This window comes from Maylandia zebra, linkage group LG16 (genome assembly GCF_041146795.1).
Source record: "Maylandia zebra isolate NMK-2024a linkage group LG16, Mzebra_GT3a, whole genome shotgun sequence".
NCBI lineage: Eukaryota > Metazoa > Chordata > Actinopteri > Cichliformes > Cichlidae > Maylandia > Maylandia zebra.
Genome location: NC_135182.1, coordinates 8,841,569 through 8,862,966, shown reverse-complemented (window position 1 = coordinate 8,862,966; position 21,398 = coordinate 8,841,569). Strand labels below are relative to the sequence as shown.

Sequence of the window (21,398 nt, the reverse complement as noted above, 5' to 3'; positions counted from 1 at the left end):
GGCATTTATAGATTTAAAAAATGCATTACAAACAAACACTGTACTCGCTCTACCAGACTATGACAAACCATTCTACCTGCATGTACTGTAGATGGTGGAGCAGGGTACATGAAAGCTGTGTTAACCCAAGCTTTTGGCGAAAAACAACGCCCGTTGGCGTTTTATTCCAGTAAATTAGACTGTTGACACAGGATTACCTACATGTGTACAAGCTTGTGCAGCAGCTGCAGAAGCAGTAAAAAAGTCAGCTGACATTGTACTAGGTCATACTCTAATAATTAGAGTACCGCATGCAGTAACCTCTATTCTGTTGCAAGAAAACTTATCATATCTGACTCATGCAAGACAACTATCCTATGTTGGCATTTTGTTATCACAGTCACATATACAGATTGAAAAATGCGGCCAGCTAAACCCAAGCACACTTTTAGCTACGCCAGGACAGGGTGACCCACACTGTTTTATAGAAAAGCTTGATGAAGACACCAAACCACGTGCTGACATCCACAGCACGCCACAACCTGGTTTCAGCGATATTTTTGTAGATGGTTCAGCATCTAAAAGTAGCACTGGCCAAAACTGCGTAGGTTATGCAGTAACTACAGCAGACAGTGTGATTGAAGCAAAACCTCTTACACCCTCACACTCAGCACAGAGTGCAGAACTGAAAGCAGTTATAAGAGCATGTGAACTACACAAAGGCCAATCTATAAATATTCACACTGATAGCCAGTATGTTTTCTCAGCAAGTACACCATTTTGCGAGAATTTGGCAAAATAGAGGTATGGTCACATCCACAGGTAACCCAGTACAACATGGGGACCTACTGAAGACTCTACTGGAAGTGATCACCTTGCCAAAACAATTGGCACTTTGTAAATGTGCGGCACATCAAAAAGACAACTCTGTTGTCACAAAAGGAAATAACTTTGCAGACCAAACAGCAAAGCAGGCTGCACAACAAACGATAACGCTTCTAACATCCGAACGTTGTACACAAATACCACTTGACGTACTAAGAGATGAACAAAAAGCTGCAACAACCACTGAACAGAACAAGTGGCTGAAATGTAGAGCACAACTAAAAGATGATTTAATGGTTTGTGATGGAAAACCAATATTACCAAAGTCTCTACACAAAACAGCAGCCTTAGTGACCCATGGTATAACGCATGTGTCAACAGGAGGGATGTTAAAGATAATTAATACACATTTCTACACTATAAATTTTGAAACTTCAGCAAAAGAATTTGTAAGAACATGTCTAATCTGTCAAAAACACAATTCACAAGGAAATTTAAGACCTAAGAGAGGCCAGTTCCCCACACCACCTCATCCATTTCATACCATCCACATGGATTTTATTGAACTGAATGAATGTCAAGGATCAAAATATGCTTTAGTGATTATAGATGTGTTTTCAAACTGGCCAGAGATATACCCAGTAAAAAGGAATGATGCAATCTCCGTTGCAAAATGTTTATGTAATCATTTCATTCCCACTTATGGCATTCCTTCATTGATTAGATCTGACAATGGCACACATTTTGTCAACGAAGTTATCAGAAAAGTTTCAGAAGTATTAGATTTTAACATTAAAAATCATTGTGCATACCATCCTCAGAGTGCAGGATTAGTAGAAAGAACTAACGGCACTATAAAACAAAGACTGAGGAAATGCATGGAAAAAACAAAAAGACCATGGCCAGAATGCATAGGTCTAGTAAAAATGTGGATGAGACTAACTCAGGGCTCCCAAAAATTGACACCATTTGAAATAATTCATGGGAGACCTTTTCCACTACCAATAACAAGGGAACCAATAGATAAATCTGTTAGAGAGATAACTTTAGCAGAATGGATGGTAAAGCTACTAAAAAACAAGGACATTGTGTTGAACAATAAACTGCCTTGTGATTCCTCTCCAATCTCTTGCAGATTAAAGCCAGGCGATTGGGTCCTTATACGAGTACTCCAGAGAAAGAATTGGAACTCACCCCGGTGGGAAGGTCCATACCAAGTACTCCTAACGACGCCAACAGCTTGCAAAATCGCTGAGAGGCCCTCTTGGATCCACCAGAGCCATTGCAAAAAAGTGGAAGTGAGTGACAGCACAACCTAAAGACACCACCACCCCGACTCTTTGGTGATCTACAGGTGAAGGGAGGGCTGATCGGGTATATCCCGCCTTCTACTTCTCGCCTGTAGTCTACTCACCAGAGTAAATCGGTGTGTCTGGTCATCATGAAGATTATTCTGTTTACCACCTTGGCCCTGCTACTTACAACATGGACTCTGATGCACTTAAAGGATCAAGAAGCCAACTTGCATAGAAGGGCATGGACATATGACAACTCACACTTGGCTGAAGTGACACAGGACCACATCCATCCCTGGATGAACAACGCCTGGTATAGATAATATATAATCGCACAGAAGGCAAAGATTGTTATATATGCTCACACATGCCTGCTACAACACAGCATGCTACATTATATGGCAGACCTATGAACATGACTCAAGTGACATGCGCAGCAAGCTTTGCCAGTCTAGGTTATCAATATTCAGGAATTGTCTTAAACCACAGCGACCCCCTGACTATTGGACTTCGAGATGGCACCTGTGACCAATTCTTTTGGGTTAACTTGAAGGTTAAACAAAGACATGAAGCACTGCATTTCCCGGTATTCCTAGACAATCCAATAAAATGGGAGCATATGAGATGTTATCGCCAGACGATAGGAACCATCGATTTAGGGACCACCAGGAACTGTGTAGGAACGTAAACACATGCACTTGGTGGCCCAGTGAAGAACAACGGTCCATCTAACGTACCGTTATTGGGTACAGGGAATGGCATGGTTATGTGGACAGCATGCCTATTTCGTACTCCCAGAGCAGTGGATAGGCACATGTGCCCCTATATTCATCTCTGACCACACATTCAAGATAACGGCAATCAAGAGCTTCCAATCTACGAGAAGGAAGCGAGAAGCCCAGCAAGTGGAGCCACATGATTCCGTGTGGGGCACTGACGTACTGAAAGAATTTAAAACATGGACTGCTGGACAAAAGATTGCCCATGCAATATTTCCATGGATTGGAGTTGGAAAACATGCCCTGCGTATTGAAACTCTAGATTATCGTTTTGGGCTGTTTTTATATGCATCGACCACCATCAACAACGAGCAAAATCAGGAAATTGATGCCATAAGAATAACTGTTATGCAACACAGAGTTGCTCTGGACATGATCTTGGCAGAAAAGGGTGGACTGTGTGTTTTGTTCAATACAACTTGTTGCACATATATTCCAGACAATGTGCATTCTGATAATATGACAAATGCTCTACAATTACTTAGAAATGTTCAACAGGCACAGGTAACCGATTGGGCAAATTCACAAAGTAATTGGTGGGATTGGTTTATGAGCGGCTCATGGAGAACATTGATGTTTAAGGTTTTGATGTTTTTTGGCCTAATACTTATCATGTTTTGTATCTGTACTACATGCATTATCCCCTGTGTAAGAGGAATTGTATCAAGAATGATATTTCAATCTCTTGTTGCATATGTCACTGTGCCAGATGAGGAAGAAGGAGAAGACGATGAGTATGAAACTAATGTGATGAATGATTATGTTTGAATGATACACATTTTATGACGACCAGACCGAAAGCACTCACAATGTAGGGTCTGTGTCTGAAACACATTGATGTATCTCTTTAATTTCAGCTACAAACAGGAGGGAATGGTGAAAGATTTTTAATTTTGTGATTATGCTTAGTTGTAGCTTCATTTAAAGGAAGAAGAGCTTGCGAATTGGAACCAACACAGGAAGAGAGATTGAAGCCATATGTGTAGAGGAATGCGGTGACATATGATACTACCTCCTGTTTTAAACAGACAAGCTGGTGCTCTCCCTCTCTTTCTCTCCTTTCATGGGAATGTCTGAATTTCTATACATACAAAGTTACCTCCTTTTTCAGCAGATAAGCGAAAGGTTTTCTCCTTTTAAGGAAAAATGATCAGTTCCATACATGCCACTCCTACTGCTGTGGAAACTTGCTTAAGTATAAATAAAGGATGTTCTGAATGCCCTGGGCGGTTTTTCTGTGTCACATCTGTTGAGCAGTGACCGCCCATGCGCATGTAAAAAATAGATATCTGAGTTGTGAGTTTCTTTATCTTCTAACAATTTCTCCTCACACATGACCTCAACTATCTCATTGTTATCATCTCAGTCTCCCTTCAGGCAGAGAACAACTTCTTAGCTGACACTACTGTTGAAGTTTTTGAAATTTTAATCCTATGATTTATTTCATTTGATTTAATGGTGAATGAACAGGCACATTCTTGATTTTAACCATGATTGTAAAGTTGTATTTTCCTAGATTGAATCATGGACATATTAATGGAAATGATTAATATTATATATATTCTTTTGTGTCTCCCTCCAGGCAGCTTCGCACACCCACTAACATCCTCCTCCTCTCTCTGGCTGTCTCAGATGTTTTTGTGGGTCTCCTGTTACTGCCATTAGAAATATTTAGAAGTACAACCTGCTGGGTACTTGGTGATCTTATGTGTTTACTTTATATTTATATGACCAGCAACATTGTCTGTGCTTCAATAGGGAACATAGTTCTCATCTCAGTTGACCGTTATGTGGCGATTTGTGACCCTCTGCATTACCCCACCAGAATGACTGTGGCGAGAGTCAAATTTAGTGTTTGTCTGTGTTGGTTTTATGCTGTTTTCTACTGCAGTCTCTACATGAAGGATATCCTAGTTGAACCAGGCAGGTATAATTCCTGCTATGGAGAGTGTGTGTTTGTCATTAATGATATTGCAGGGATTTTTGACCTAGTTTTCTCTTTTTTTGCTCCAGTTATTATCATCACAGTTGTTTATATTTGAGTGTTTGTGGTGGCTGTGTCTCAGGCTCGAGCCATGCGGTCTCATGTCACTGAATCAAGCAAACAAATCGGAGCTGAAAGCAGCCAGGACTCTTGGGATTCCTGTAGTTGTGTTTCTCTCCTCTCTTTGAACTCTTGCAGAGTCTCCTGCACTATTTTCCAGACATACTGCTTGTTTTCATAAACCTCTGTGCAGTTTTTCCCAGAGTAAATAACAGCCAGAGGTCTCCTCACTTCTCTGTTGTATATGGACTGTTGCGAAACAAAGAGGGGATGCAACACATAGTAAACATTGCCCTTTCCCAGAGACGTGTTGCTGCCATCATATTGAAACTGATCAATGTTCCCCCCACACACTATTAGATACTTAAATGGAGAAACCTCATGAACACAAGCATGCTCCCACGCACAGATTTGCACACAGATACAGACTCACAATATCTTAGTCGACTGCTGTCTCTAAACATGTCATGTATCATTAATACTCTGTCCTGCTCAGTAACATTTAATATTTATTATTTAGTGGTACTTATGCATATGTTGGTTGTTGCTATGGTTTGCCTGCTATGTTGTTTCTTTTTAACAGGCGTTGAAGCAGATGTTCAGTGTGTTTTCAACAATTCTGATTGCTGCACTGCGAGACAGGGCAAGCAAAAAAAGTTCCATGTCCTCTTTTTAAATATTTGGTGTATTTTCTGTTACTTGTTATTTTGGGAATACAAATTGTATTTATGAGGTTTACAAATTATTGCAATTTGTGTTTTCTTTTTAATGTTTTTGGCATTTAGCCACGCAAATAGCCTGGTGTGGAGTCAAATCCAGGCCTTGGCAGTAGATTTTTGTCGTACGGGCTGCCTGCTCAATCAATCAACAATGCCAGCACCCTGCATTCTGTGTTTTTCTTTTTTCTTTTTTTACATTTTACAGAGAGCCACATTTTTTTCCTTCATATTTTTAAAGGGTGCACATTTTCAAGATTCAATCAAATAGAAGTGCCTGTAATTTAACATTTATTGTTCATGTCTTGTCCCACAAGCGTAATCACAGACAACAGTTGATTCTGTGACTGCTGATTATAACTACGTTGACAGAAAAACTAAAAACTGTATAAAAGTCTGTATTGTCACTGCAGTTACAGAATGACTGAAATCTCAGTGCTAGGAGGTTTTGTATATATGTTATAACATCATCATATGAAACTGTATGATGTCAGTTTTGTTGGAACAACACTAACTTAGGTATCTTGATTATAAATGAAACTAACATAAGCATCAATTACACAGTAAGAACAAATTAATTGTGCCATAAATCAAGGATTGTATTGATTGCCTGTGTGTATTCAGCTTATCTGGATTAGGTGCTGCATAAAATGTTCATCTTAACTCTTACATACTGATTGTAAAAGGAGAACAGAGACAATTGGATGGCTGATTTGTAGATGACTGTTTTTAGGCCCAAGTTTGTAGTTTTGGCCATTAAAATGTAAATCTTCTGGTTTTAATTGTGATAGATATGTTTGGATGGGAGACGGAGAAATCAAAAGTGAAAAGTACAAGAGGTTGTGTGCACAAAAAGAGGGAGGATATCATTCTCCAGGGAGCACAACAGTAGATGGGAGGTATGGTAGAAGGAGATAAATTTGTTGTATGACAGAAAATTCTGATTAGACTGCTGCAGGAACCTGATGATGGAGATCCAGATGCATCCAGAGGCAGAGCTCTGTTTTCCAGAGCTACTGAACAGTTCCTGCAGGAAGCCGACACTTCACTGGTCCAAAACGGTGCTCCTGAACGTTGGGCTTTCGTCCATCTCTCTGATCACTGCTGCTCTTAATCTGTTCATCATCATCTCAGTCTCCCACTTCAGGCAGAGATTAACCTCTCAGATGAAACTAAAGTTCAACTTTTAGAAAATCAAGTTTAGTAATTAGTTAGTAAATTAGTTAAGTAATTAATGAATTATGTCAAGATGAATGTCCTGTGTGTACTTCATCATGACTGTATAGGTTTTATTTCCTTAATTGCACCATGCCTCTAATAGAACATCTTCATTGAAGATATTTTGACATGATTAATGTGTAATTTATAATTTTCTGTCTCCCTGCAGGCAGCTCCACACTCCCAGTAACATCATCATCCTCTCTCTGGCTGTCTCTGACTTTTTTGTCTGTTTTTTGTTGATGCCGGTAGAAATCTTCAAAAACACGGCCTGCTGGGTATTTGGTGATCTCATGTGTTCACTTTATACTTATCTGAGCTGCATTCTTATCAATGCTTCATTTGAAATGATTATTCTCGTATCAGTTGACCGCTATGTGGCTATTTGTGACCCTCTGCATTACCCCACCAGAATCACTGTGCCGAGAGTCAAACTCAGTGTTTTTCTGTGCTGGCTTTATGCTATTTTGTACAACATCATCTATACAAAGCATGCCCTGATAAACCCAGGCAGGTATGGTTCCTGCTATGGAGAGTGTGTTTTTGTTGTTGATGATATTATTGGAATTGTTGACTTTGTTGTATCTCTTATAGTTCCAGTTACGATCATCGTAGTTCTGTATACGAGAGTGTTTGTGGTGGTTGTGTCTCAGGCTCGTGCCATGCGCTCTCATGTTACAGCTGTCACACTTCAGCGGCCACTGAATCAAGCAAACAAATCTGAGCTGAAAGCAGCCAGGAACCTTGGGATTCTTGTAGTTGTGTTTCTGGCGTGCTACTGTCCATTTTACTGCTACTTTTTTCTTGCAGGCAATGATCCAGCTGCTTCTTCTGCATCTTCTATCCTCATTGTTTATTATTTTAACTCTTGCCTAAACCCATTAATGTATGCACTGTTTTACTCCTGGTTTAGAAATGCTGTTAAACTTATCATCACTCTGCAGATATTAAAGGCTAACAGCAGTGAGATCAACATACTACAGAGATAATGCGGAGTGACTTGACTAACATCTGCTATATAAAGATTTCAAATCCAGTAAATGAATGTGTCCATAGTCTGGAAATATAAAAATGCTGTCTTCTATGTATTGAGATGTGTATGAATTCAGTACGATAAAATTTGTTTAAATGTTAACATTTAAGTTAACTTGAACATGAAGAGCATTCAGCTTAAGCCACTTTCTATTTTATAACCAATAATGACATTGACTTTGGCTGTGTTTCTTAAACACACATTGATTTACAGCTGTGTTGTTTTTCTAGCTCTGATACAATTGTATCATATGCTTAATACCAAAAAATTTTTTTCTCAAAAATCAAAAGTTAGCTAACTATTTCCACACCTGTGAATATGGCTAATATATTAATTAGCATCTCAGTAAATGTTACCTTTTAAATATATCATAACAGTTTTGAGGAAAAAGAAGCCAATCATGCTAAAAATCCATCAATAGAAGAGAAGCAGGTATGTAGGTTGTTTAAGTAGATTGTTTTATCTAGTTAATAAAAATGTTTTTTCTAGCTTTAACTGCTGTTTTTAATGAACTTTCAAGATAATGAAGTTGACAAATATGTAAACTTCCTTGAGAAAAAGTAAAGAATTTCCATGAAGGAACTGTTACTAAAATATAGTTAAAAGTAGAAACTGATAGCACACCATTAAACATGCCCTGCAAAGTTTGCCTCCCCTAATTTAGCTGAGCTGAGCTGAGCTAACGTGGCTAACTAGCCTTACAGTTATGCTGTTTTTTGATGCATTAGCATTGCAGTCTTCTTTCAAACCTCACTTTTAAACTTAGTATTCTGTAAACCTCAGGTGGGTTACGTTTGCATCTGGCAATAAATATCTATATGTACATAATTTTTCTGTTGTAAGGATAGTTGAGACTTGCTAGAGTCTTAAGCTACTTTCATTTTCATTAATGCTTTATAATGGTACGACACTCCATTTACATGAGGTCAAACAAAATACTTAACAACTAGTAAGTGCCTGAATTAACTATGAATTACAATATGAAATAAGTATTAATAAAACCTCCATTAACACACTCAAACAATGCACTTATATCTTAATCATTATATATATATAAATGTGCTTCTAAATACTTGAATCACTTATTTAGACTTTGTACATTTTACCATGAACAAGTTATATATGAGTTTATTAATCAAGAATAAACATTTATATATTTGTTTATAAATTACACACCAAGGATGAGCAACACTTTATAAATGATCAGAGGTGGAGGAAGATCTCAGCCTGGGCGTCTATTGTCTTGTGTAGTCTGGAAGATGAGTGGATGGCGGGGTGGGTGGAGTTTTCTCTGTGGTGGGGTCGTGTGGGCTAAGTCCTGGGCTCTGTGGGGCCAGGCAGCGCCACCGAACTGTGCCCCGGTCCGGATGGGCCTGGGCCCCCTTTCCCTGGCGGGTTGCAGAGTATGGAGATGCCTACTGGGGTCAGCAGGGGAGCTGGCCCCAGGGAGGGGTCACTTGCCCCTCCCTTCCTTCCTTTCACCCCTGCGTCATTGCCCACCTCTCAATTTTAAATACACGTAGACACTGAGGGCTATCAGGACAGGCTATGCGCTTACCTGCTGCTCTCTGGCAGGTAGCTCCATGTCCTCCTAGGTTTTAAATGCACCTTAGAACACACATGCATCAACACTACATATGAGCGGGCAGAAGAAGCTTTGGAGTCTTTACACACCCCCGTTCTCTGCAGCCTGTCGGAGTGGGGGGGCTAGGAGGAGGAGATGGCCGCCCGATCAGGGTCTGGAATGTGGGGCCTCCCTGCTGCTGCCGAGTCAGGGCAGTCTGCTTCTCTCCACCCCAGAGAAAAGGGTAACACTACCTGGCTTGGGTGCAGTTTCCCCCCCTCCGAGGGCGCAGCTGGCTGCCGGCGGAGCTCACGGGCAGCCCCCCCTCCTGGCTTCTGCTCCGCAGCTACTGAGTGATCCCTCATCTGGGACTCTCCTCAGCTCTTTCTGGGACAGTGGCGCGGCTGCCCCTCTGTTGGTCTTCCTTGGTTTCTTGTGTTCTGGGGGCCTCTGGATGTCTGGAGTTTTGATCTCCTCCATACCTGCTTCATGCCCTGGAGGACGGGGCTGTGGCCCCCCCCACACCCTCTACCAGATCATTACATGAAGGAACCTTTTAAATACAAGCGTGCTCATGCTCACAGGTGTACACACGGGTGCTCACACACACAAACTACACCCTTTTTGGCTCCTACCTCAAAGCACACTGTGCGCTGTTGTTTTTCCCTTTATCCCCGTCCCTCTTCCCCGCTGTTTTTCTTTCCCTCTTTCTTTCTCCCCTTTCTTTTCCCCAGTCAAGTCTGTCCCGTATTTAACAAGTGAAAATAAAATAAACAATAAAAGGTGAATCAAATTGACCATTACGGCAAGGCTGGGATGGTCAATTTGGTAAAGTAAATCCGTTGGGCATCTTTCTTTGCCTTTAGACAATAATTCTGATGGCAGAAGAGCCAAACGGGACAGGCAAAAAAAAAAAAGGGTTCATTAATAGGAAGGGATGTAGAAGTGAAACCATGGGTGTGGTCTGTACAACAGTTGGTCCAGTTTCAATTTCTTTAACACTATGACTTTGTGTTAAATGATTATGCCTCTTCCTGTTAACCATCATTTGACACATTGTTGTTATTGTGACCAGAAGATCTCTTTTTTTTTTATCCATGTCCACTTTCTTTGAACCCAAAGCCTTTCTTACTCCCTCTTCCCATGCTGCACGTGCCTTATCATAATTCTCTTTTGCTTTTTGATGCAGGGCTTGTATTGTATCATTAGTTGGGAGTGGTGCTCCTGGATGTGTAGTGAGAAATCCTTTTTCCCACGCCATCCAGACATCATCGAAGCATTTTTACGATTTTGCCCTTTTTTTCTTCTCCGTTTCTCTTTCCAACATTTGGCATTTACAAAGTCCTTGAGGTGTCTCATATTGCTGGGAGCTGCTAGTTCTTCTTCATTGAATGTTGCAGGGGTGGTAGTAGCCATTGTAATTTTTCTTTTATATTTCACTCTTCCTATATAATTATACCTTAATTATTTTGTTGCTCGTGTATTCATTTACTGTTTTTAATTTGTTATTACTTATTTCAACATCATCTGTTATTTTATTATTCTTCCAATTATTTTCAATTTCTTTCTTTCGTTGCTTAATCTTTTTTTGAATTGCCAGTATTTCTTTATGCTTTATCACTACTCTTTGTTGATCAATCAATTAATTTTTTTTATCCTGTCCTCAATTTTTTTCCTTAAGTTCTTACTCAATGAATTTATTTATTGTACTTGTTTTATTTATTAACAGTAAATGGACTAATTCTATACTACTTTGATACTACTTTTTCACTTTTATTCAGCCCTCCCTCTCTACAGGTTTTACACCTTTTAAACAAAACAAGTACCAAACCAAAAACAGACAAATACATACCACAACAACTACACGTAAAATAATCACATCGTGACGCCTCTGCCTTTCTAAATGGAGGGACATTAACTGCGCGTGTATGTAAGCGTGTAAAACCTGCAGATAGTCAGATTAACATTTTGTCTCTATCTGCCATTCTGCAATTTATTCCATATAAACAATAACGTGGCGCACAGCGTGACGTGAAAAAAGGCACATACCTTTGACATTGCGTGACGAACTCTGTATTTCTCGTCCACACTAAACGCAAAAAAGGAGTTTTAAAAAAATCTCAGTTTTCGGTGATTCGAAACGCCGTTTACGTGTGGACGAAACAGCTGCGTTTTCACAAATACCCGTGTAGGTGTGGACGTAGCGTAAAAGAGTTAGTAGTTTATTTCATTGCTACCTGTAATTTATTGCAGATTACTTGTATTTGCTTAATTGTTTACTAAATATTTGAGGTGTGAAATAAACTGCAATGGAGCAAAATATGGGTGTTTGTGGTTGGAGGATGTGTGCGTGTGCACGCGGGTGCGCGAACATTTTTCTTGTAAAACAAAGGGGGGCGCAGCAAAAAAAGTTTGGGAACCACTGCCATAGACCAAAAACAGTGACAAACAAATACATACATTTACACCCCTATGCTCAAAACCATATTCGGCTTGCTCCTTACTTATTGAAAAAATCTGTGTATATGCCCCGTTTTTTCCCAAGTTCAGACACGGGTTGATTCTCAAAGAAAATAAATAGCAACATTAATTTGACATAGCATAGACCTTGTTAGCTGATTGGAGTAAAACCTTAAATTGGAGGAACAGGTCCAACTTGCCTACACCAAGTCTACTTCCTGTGTGCAGAGATGTGTGGAGTCTGTAAAAGTCCTTAAAGGTTTCAAGTAAAATGTCCAAAAGTCTAGGGGAATGTGTCTGTGTGTGTGTGTGTGTGTTTGAAAGGGGACAGCAAGTTCAAAATGGCGTGAGATTTCTGTTGCAGCTGGCCTACCACACTCTGTTTTGGAGCACGGGAAAAAATCAACTGGTCCATCAACAGGATTGGCTCATCATCAATATCAGATCCAATCTAACGCATTTAACAAAAAACCTGACCTGTCAACGACAGTGTCATAGGACATACTGAGTTTGTAAAAATTAACACTTCACAATTTGTTAGCAAATAAAAAATTACTGCTTGTAACATTAACCATGCTTACAATTGAAAATAAAATACCAAAATATGTAACACTCTTTTTAAATGCTTCTTCAGTCTTCTCTCAATAATTTAAATATTTACAATTTCAATCACATTCTGAATAAAAAATACCACTGCAGGACATTGCCTCAAGTTTTCTTTTAAGCAAAATAAAGTATAGCTTTCTACAAAACACTGTAAACTATTTCTTCAGTAAATGTTAGAAATATTTTACTCACAGTGAACTCATAAAAAGTGAAAATAAATAATGAACAGGTAAAATAATTTGCTCACCGATCTCACAAGAGGACATTTTAGAAATGACACTCTCTCTAAGCCCTGATTTTCTACGACCAAAAATGCAGAGAGAATCAGAACTAGTTAATAGTAATTACATTTGAACACACTGTTTTAGCAGTATACATGCATAAAATAATTTTTAGTATCTGCAGTGAGTGCTAACTCTTCTTTCTGTATCATTTTTGTAAGTTTTACTGTGAATCTCGGTGTCCTTATTTTGTGCTAGTGTGCTCAGAGCTCATGTGGCAGCCACCAGAAAAGAGGAAGGTCTGTGCTCTCTCAGATGGAGATGGCAATTGGGACAATGCACCAACTACTAGAGATATTAGAGGAATATTAGAGATTGGATATTAGGGATGAGGTCCACAGACTAACCCTGATAGGTCCCCTTCTTCACTTTGATTGCTCCCTTCAGCCAGTTTACTAATAGTTTATTGTAAGAACAAATTATGTTCACCAAGTGAAAGTTGCATTTGAGAATACAATAGGTGAAGTGAAATTGGAGTGGAGCAGGAACTCCGCAGGTGAAGCAAATGCAAAGAAATCAAAATTGCCCACATGAGAGAAAGACAGAAATAACAGGAGAGAGGACTGGGAGAGAGAAAAAGAGGCACAGCAGAGCAAAGGAAAGAGAGGTTGAACAAAATAAATTAGGTGTATGACAGTCCAAGAGGTTGTGCAGAGAGAAATAGGAGCGAATTCTACAGAGCATGAATGAGAGGAGGAGACAGATCAGACGCAGAGATAAATCTGCTGTATAATAATGAGATCAGGTCAGAGAGCTGCAGAGGTTGTAGTTGTCTGATGATGGAGATACAGAAAGGAGCTGAGCTCTGTTTTCCACAACTCCTCAACAGCTCCTGCAGGAAGCCGACGCTTCGCTGGTCCAAAGCTGTGCTCCTGAACATTGTCCTGTCCTGCATCTCTCTGCTCACTGCTGCTCTAAACCTTCTCGTGATCATCTCAGTCTCCTACTTCAGGCACATATAATGTTTCTAAAACTTAAACTGTATCTTCATTTAAAAAGTTTAACACCATGATTTATTATCTAAATTGAAATTAATTTGGCACATTCTTGGTCAATTTAAACCACAATATTTAATTTTTATACACCTTAATGTCTTTGTCTTACAGTCTTAATAATGGACCTTTTTACATTTTAAAATTACTAATATATTCTTTTTTGTTCTATTTCAGGAAGCTTCACACACCCAGCAACATCCTCCTGCTCTCTCTTGCTGTCTCAGACTTTCTCATGGGTCTCTTGCTGATGCCAGCAGAAATCCTTAGAAGCATGACGTGCTGGGTACTTGGTGATCTTATGTGTTCTGTTTATTTTTTTCTGACTGTAAACATTACCTGTGCTTCAATAGGGAACATAGTTCTTATATCGATTGACCGTTATGTGGCTATTTGTGACCCTCTGCATTACTCCACGAGAATTACTGTGGCAAGAGTCAAACTCAGTGTTTGTCTGTGTTGGTTTTATTCAACTTTCTACTGCAGTCTTTATACGCAAGAAATGCTGATTGAACCAGGCAGGTATAATTCCTGTTATGGTGAGTGTGTGCTTGTCATCAGTGATTTTGCTGGAATGGTTGACCTTATTTTATTTTTTATTCTTCCAGTTTCTGTCATCATAGTTCTGTATACAAGAGTATTTGTGGTGGCTGTGTCTCAGGCTCGTGCCATGCGCTCTCATGTTACGGCTGTCACACTTCAGCGTTCATTGAATCAAACAAACAAATCTGAGCTGAAAGCAGCCAGGACTCTGGGGGTTCTTGTAGTTGTGTTTCTGTCATGCTACTGTCCATTTTATTGCTACTCTCTCACTGATAAAAATGCTGTCAATGATCCAGCTACATCTTTTGTGATCTTTATCTTTTATTTTAACTCTTGTATAAACCCTTTGATCTATGCCTTGTTTTACCCCTGGTTTAGAAATGCTGTTAAACTTATTATCACATTGCAGATATTCAAGCATAACTCCTGTGAGGCCAACATACTATAAAAAGACTATGAACCCTGCTCCAGTAAACTGCTTTAAATCAGGAAATTGGCCCATGTGGTAATCTACTGCATTAATTACACAGGGGGAAAAAAGCATTTTTGACCACTTCAATTCCACGAACACTAGCATTCAAATTACTTATGCCAGTAATCATCCACAACTATTTTCAGTTGCAGATGATAAAGGACTCAGAAACTTTATTCATGCAAGCCCATATGACAGAGAATGTGCATCTTTTTGCTTTGCATATTTTAATTTATATTTTATTGTGTTGTGGTTTGCAGTGTTTTGTGTTGTTTCACTTTAAATTTGTTTAAAAGGAAAAAGCTGAAATTTAAATAGTTAGGAGTTGAAATGCAAATAGTTGGTTTTTGTATTTTATAATTTATTTATTACATTTTACATGATGTGAATAAATAAAAGTATCACCCAAGCGAAAATATAACAAAGTGCGCCATACAGTCAAATGCCACAACGAGCAATCCCTTTCACGTCCCCATAGCATAGCTACCCGGAAGCCATTATGTCCTAAACTGCACCTAGCTGCTACTGTGGGGATATTTCCAGGCCTAACCTGGGCTTACCATAGAACCAAGTTCGCCAGAGCTCATATTATATTTTTACATGTTGTGGAGCCATTTTTGGGAGCATTTCAAGTTGATATACATCAGTACAACCATTATAGCCCAAATTTTAATAATATGTCTGCATTAAGTGCATAGTACTTACATAAATTGCAACAAAGTGCAATAAACTACAAAAAGAATTAAAATTGGTTTTTTTTAACATATATTTCTAGTTAGAGAAATTTAAGAGGCTTATCCCTCAAAACTGTAAATACAAAAAAGTTGCACAAAATAGTTTCCCACCACAGGAAATTTATTTTAAGTGTCTTCATATTATTATTTCTGAAATACACCAATTTTTATATACTGCAGCAAAAACGAAAATAAATATTATAATGCAAATTTGCAAAAAAAAACAGCATATGCATCAAAAGAAACTATTTTCAGCAGTGCAATATGAGTCCTAAGCATCCCAGAAAATTCTTTATTTATCACATGCATAGTCATACGAGCACAACACACAGTGAAATGTTTCTTGAATGCTCCTTTGACTGTGCAAAAAACAACATTATATGCAAATGGTGTTAGAGGAATGGCTGTAACCCATATCCCTTATAATATAAGAGTAAATGGAACAACCAAGGTTAAAAAATAGTCCCAGTAATGCAGCGTATGAGAATCACACATTCTCTCTAGCAGGGATTACATCTGCCTAGTTGAATTGGATTATCTGTTGCAAACACACTGCTATAGAAAACAGAACAAGGCTAAGAATTGCTGACAAAATTGACCAATATTAGCACATGCATGAAGACAGACATGTCTGTCTGTCTTCCGAACTTGTCCCTTTGGGTCCCATTTGGAAACACTGTGGACAGACCACTCAAAGTGCAGGGCCTATTGCCCATTGGTACATTATTGCTACCTAGTGGTATTAGGTGTAGTCTAGAAATTTTGAAAGAAAAAAAAAAAAGCTACTCTTAACTACATTACCCACATTAACCATTCATTATAGAGTTGATTCGGCAGATTTTTACACTAGACACCCTTCATGACATAACCCTCAAAGGATTTACGTTTTCTCTCAAGCTTGAACCAGGGATTGTTTGCTTGACAGTTAAACATATAAATCACTACACTATGGATCAAATTGCCTTCAAAAGGGATAAAAAAAAAAGTTTAGTATGACTTGGAATGTAGCTCGATATCTTTCACTTCGTGAACAGTTTTGCATCAATCCATCTATCTTCTTCCACTTATCGGTGGCTGGCAGGGGCAGCAGCCTAAAGAGAGAACCCCAGACCTCCCTCTCACCAACCAACTCCTCCAGCTTGTCCAGGAGAGAGCATCCCAGTGAAACACTAGGACCATCTCTGAATTGTGGCCACCGCCCTTACATCTTATACACAGAGACAGAGACAAAGAACATTCCACAAACTCTTACATGTTGGCCCCTCTTGGGGAGGGGGGGGGGGGGGGGGCTATACCTTCTCCCTTGCAGAGAGAATTATTACCTCGTTTTCTGCTTGGCCGTCACCTAAGGACTTACATCCCTGATGTGATTAACACAACAGAAAAGAAACCTGCTTCCACAAACACCTAACACAGAATGTGCCTGGGATGCATCATTATCAGATGCTTGAACCACCTCAACTGGCTCCTTTCGATGTGGAGAAGTAGCAGCTCTACTCTCAGCCCCTCCTGGATGGCTGAACTCCTCACCCTATCTCTAAGGGAGAAAGAAACCAGCCATCCTTCAGAGAAAGCTTATTTCCGCTGCTTGTATCCATGATCTCATTCTTTTGGTCACTACCTAAACTTTGTGACCATAGGTTAGGGTGGGGACAGAGATCGACCGGTAAATCAAGAGATTCACTTTTATGTTTAACTGTCTCTTCACCCTTCAGACTGGTACAGCGTCTGCGTCATTGTAACCACAGCACGAATCCGTCTGACACTTTTTGTGCAAAATATAGCTTCAGTTTCATGATCTTAGTTGTTTGTTTGTAATAAGTGGTTATTTTGGGTTCTGTTGCCTTCCTATCAGCTTGAAGTAGTCTAGCCATTCTCCTCTGACATCAACAAAGGATTTCAACCCAGAAAACTACAGCACACTGAATAATTTTCTCATTTCAGACCACTCCATAAACTCTGGAGATGTTTGTGCAGAAAAATCTCAGTACATCAGTATGTCTCTGAAATACTCAGATCCACTGGTTTGACATCAACAATTATGCCACATTTACTCATCTTTTTTTCATTTTTTGATCCTCGGTTTGACCTCCAGCAGGCACCACCTTGATTATATCGACATGCCTAAATGCTTTGACTATCTCTACTTTTAAAATTAGGCTTAAAACTTTCCTTTTTGCATATAGTTAGGGCTGGATCAGGTGACCCTGAATCCTCCCTTAGTTACCCTGCAATAGTTATACAGGGAGTGCAGAATTATTAGGCAAATGAGTATTTTGTCCACATCATCCTCTTCATGCATGTTGTCTTACTCCAAGCTGTATAGGCTCGAAAGCCTACTACCAATTAAGCATATTAGGTGATGTGCATCTCTGTAATGAGAAGGGGTGTGGTCTAATGACATCAACACCCTATATCAGGTGTGCATAATTATTAGGCAACGTCCTTTCCTTTGGCAAAATGGGTCAAAAGAAGGACTTGGCAGGCTCAGAAAAGTCAAAAATAGTGAGATATCTTGCAGAGGGATGCAGCAGTCTCAAAATTGCAAAGCTTCTGAAGCGTGATCATAGAACAATCAAGCGTTTCATTCAAAATAGTCAACAGGGTCGCAAGAAGCGTGTGGAAAAACCAAGGCGCAAAATAACTGCCCATGAACTGAGAAAAGTCAAGCGTGCAGCTGCCAAGATGCCACTTGCCACCAGTTTGGCCATATTTCAGAGCTGCAACATCACTGGAGTGCCCAAAAGCACAAGGTGTGCAATACTCAGAGACATGGCCAAGGTAAGAAAGGCTGAAAGACGACCACCACTGAACAAGACACACAAGCTGAAACGTCAAGACTGGGTCAAGAAATATCTCAAGACTGATTTTTCTAAGGTTTTATGGATTGATGAAATGAGAGTGAGTCTTGATGGGCCCGTGGCTGGATTGGTAAAGGGCAGAGAGCTCCAGTCCGACTCAGACGCCAGCAAGGTGGAGGTGGAGTACTGGTTTGGGCTGGTATCATCAAAGATGAGCTTGTGGGGCCTTTTCGGGTTGAGGATGGAGTCAAGCTCAACTCCCAGTCCTACTGCCAGTTTCTGGAAGACACCTTCTTCAAGCAGTGGTACAGGAAGAAGTCTGCATCCTTCAAGAAAAACATGATTTTCATGCAGGACAATGCTCCATCACACGCGTCCAAGTACTCCACAGCGTGGCTGGCAAGAAAGGGTATAAAAGAAGAAAAACTAATGACATGGCCTCCTTGTTCACCTGATCTGAACCCCATTGAGAACCTGTGGTCCATCATCAAATGTGAGATTTACAAGGAGGGAAAACAGTACACCTCTCTGAACAGTGTCTGGGAGGCTGTGGTTGCTGCTGCACGCAATGTTGATGGTGAACAGATCAAAACACTGACAGAATCCATGGATGGCAGGCTTTTGAGTGCACTGTAATCCCTAACAGTTGTTCTAGCTCATAACTAATAAGCTCATAACACTCAAATGTCGTTTTGTAGTTGAGCAAACTATAAAGTATTGAGCTCTGTTGGCTTTTATGCAGCTTTAATTCAACAGGGCTCAATATTTTTTAGCTAATTTTTTTGGAACGCTCAAAAAGTTTAAGAAGCATATATTAGTGACGTTCTGGTGGGTGGAGTCTTGTCGCTCCTTCAGGAAAGCTGAGTCAGCCATCTTGAATTTACCTTGATGCGGGGAAGATTTGGCCAGCGTCATTAATTAATTGTTTTTTTAATTAAGTTGAAAAATATTGAACATTTTGAGTTTATTACTCCCTAATTATAAGTTGAGGAATATCAACATTTATGAGTTAACATTGAGGTAATTTAAGGCAACTGCAACTATAATTTTTAGTTAAACTTAAAACTTTTAAAAACATCACTAAAAAATTGTGTAATCTGTTACACAACAATTTTTGAGTTCTGTGAACTTATTAGGTTTTACAGTGTGTCCTTGCAAAGAAAGGTGGCTATATTGGTCGCTGATTTGTTTTTGTTTTGTTTTTGAATGTCAGAAATGTATATTTGTGAATGTGGAGATGTTATATTGGTTTCACTGGTAAAAATAAATAATTGAAATGGGTATATATTTGTTTTTTGTTAAGTTGCCTAATAATTATGCACAGTAATAGTCACCTGCACACACAGATATCCCCCTAAAATAGCTAAAACTAAAAACAAACTAAAAACTACTTCCAAAAACATTCAGCTTTGATATTAATGAGTTTTTTGGGTTCATTGAGAACATGGTTGTTGTTCAATAATAAAATTATTTCTCAAAAATACAACTTGCCTAATAATTCTGCACTCCCTGTAGGCTGCTGGGGGATTACCATGATGAGTTTTTCCTTTCCAGTCACCTTTCTCACTCACTATGTGTTAATAGACCTCTCTGTATTGAATTGTACCTGCTATTAATCTTGGGCTCTGTTCCACAGCATGTCTTTTATTCTGTTTTCCTTCTCTCACCCCAAGCGGTCGCAGCAGATGACTGCTCCTCCCTGAGCCTGGTTCTGCTGGAGGTTTCTTCCTGTTAAAAGGGAGTTTTTCCTTCCCACTGTCGCCCAAGTGCTTGCTCATAGGGGGCCATATGATTGTTGGGTTTTTCTCAGTATCTATTATTGTAGGATCTACTGTACAATATGAAGCGCCTATGTTGTGATTTGGCGCTATATAAATAAAATCGAATTAAATTGAATTGGTGCTGATGAGAAAGGCTAATTAGAAATATGGATTATTGTGGCGAGCACTGGAGTAAAGTGTAACTGATAAAGTGGTTGCTGAATGTATGTACAGGGTGGGCCATTTATACGGTACACCGTAATAACATGGGAATGGTTGGTGATATTAAAGTCCTGTTTGTGGCACATTAGTATATGTGAGGGGGCAAACTCCTTAAGATGGGTGGTGACCATGGTGGCCATTTAGAAGTCGGCCATCTTGGATACAACTTTTGTTTTTTCAATAGGAAGAGGGCCATGTGACACATCAAACTTATTGGTAATGTCACAAGAAAAACAATGGTGCGCTTGGTTTCAACGTAAGTTTATTCTTTCATGAGTTATTTACAAGTGTCTCTTTGTTCACAGCCATTGACATGTCGAAGAGGTTAACACATGAGGAGCGGATCGAAATTGTGTTGATATCTGGTGAACGCAGTAACCGGGTCATTGCAGCAGATTTCAATGCAAGACACCCTACGAGACCACCCATCTCCCATGCTACAGTTAGCAAACTGCTTGCTAAGTTTCTATATATATATGACTAGAGATGGGTATCGTTTAGGTTTTATCCGATACCGGTGCCAAATCGGTACTTTTGAAACGGTGCCGGTGCTCAAACGGTGCTCAAACCGGTGCTTAAAGAATGGAGAACACAAAATTGGTCCAAAAACCTCTCATGTTCAGCTGTTTTTTGTAAAAATATAACAATGTTAGCCTTTTCTGCAGCTATGGGGCATATATGGTATCACTCTTGGCTGGAAGCAGTGCTTAAACAATGGAAAAAACACAAACTTTGTCCTAAACCTCTCATGTTTAACTGTTTTCCACTTTTTCTTTGGTCATTTTAGCCTTTTTAGCCAGGGTGAAGAGAGTATCTGCCATCAAACAAGAAGACAGCCGCATGTAGCTATGATGATGTTTGCTAGTTCACCTTACATGCATTAATGTAATAACGTGGTTAGCCTACTCACGCAGAGAAGAACGGCTGCTGCTGCCATCATCATCCGTCATCATTTCTGCTACACTGGCAGGGCTAGGGGCCAGGACTCTCCTCTTCGTGTTTTTGGGGGATGTTGCATAACAGGCAACCCACCCGCAGTAGATGTGCTCGGTGTGAGGTCTCGCAGCAAGCTAT

The 21,398-nt window shown here is 39.6% G+C and overlaps 1 protein-coding gene across 1 annotated transcript; it reads left to right on the top strand.

The window, feature by feature from the left end:
• The first annotated feature begins 13,579 nt into the window (after positions 1-13,579).
• LOC101482959 (trace amine-associated receptor 13c-like) lies at positions 13,580-17,283 on the top strand. The gene is made up of 3 exons (XM_004566328.3): positions 13,580-13,752; positions 13,970-14,555; positions 17,257-17,283. Exons 1-3 carry the CDS (start codon positions 13,580-13,582, stop codon positions 17,281-17,283), a joined length of 786 nt encoding a protein of 261 aa, XP_004566385.3.
• Positions 17,284-21,398: the final 4,115 nt, after the last annotated feature.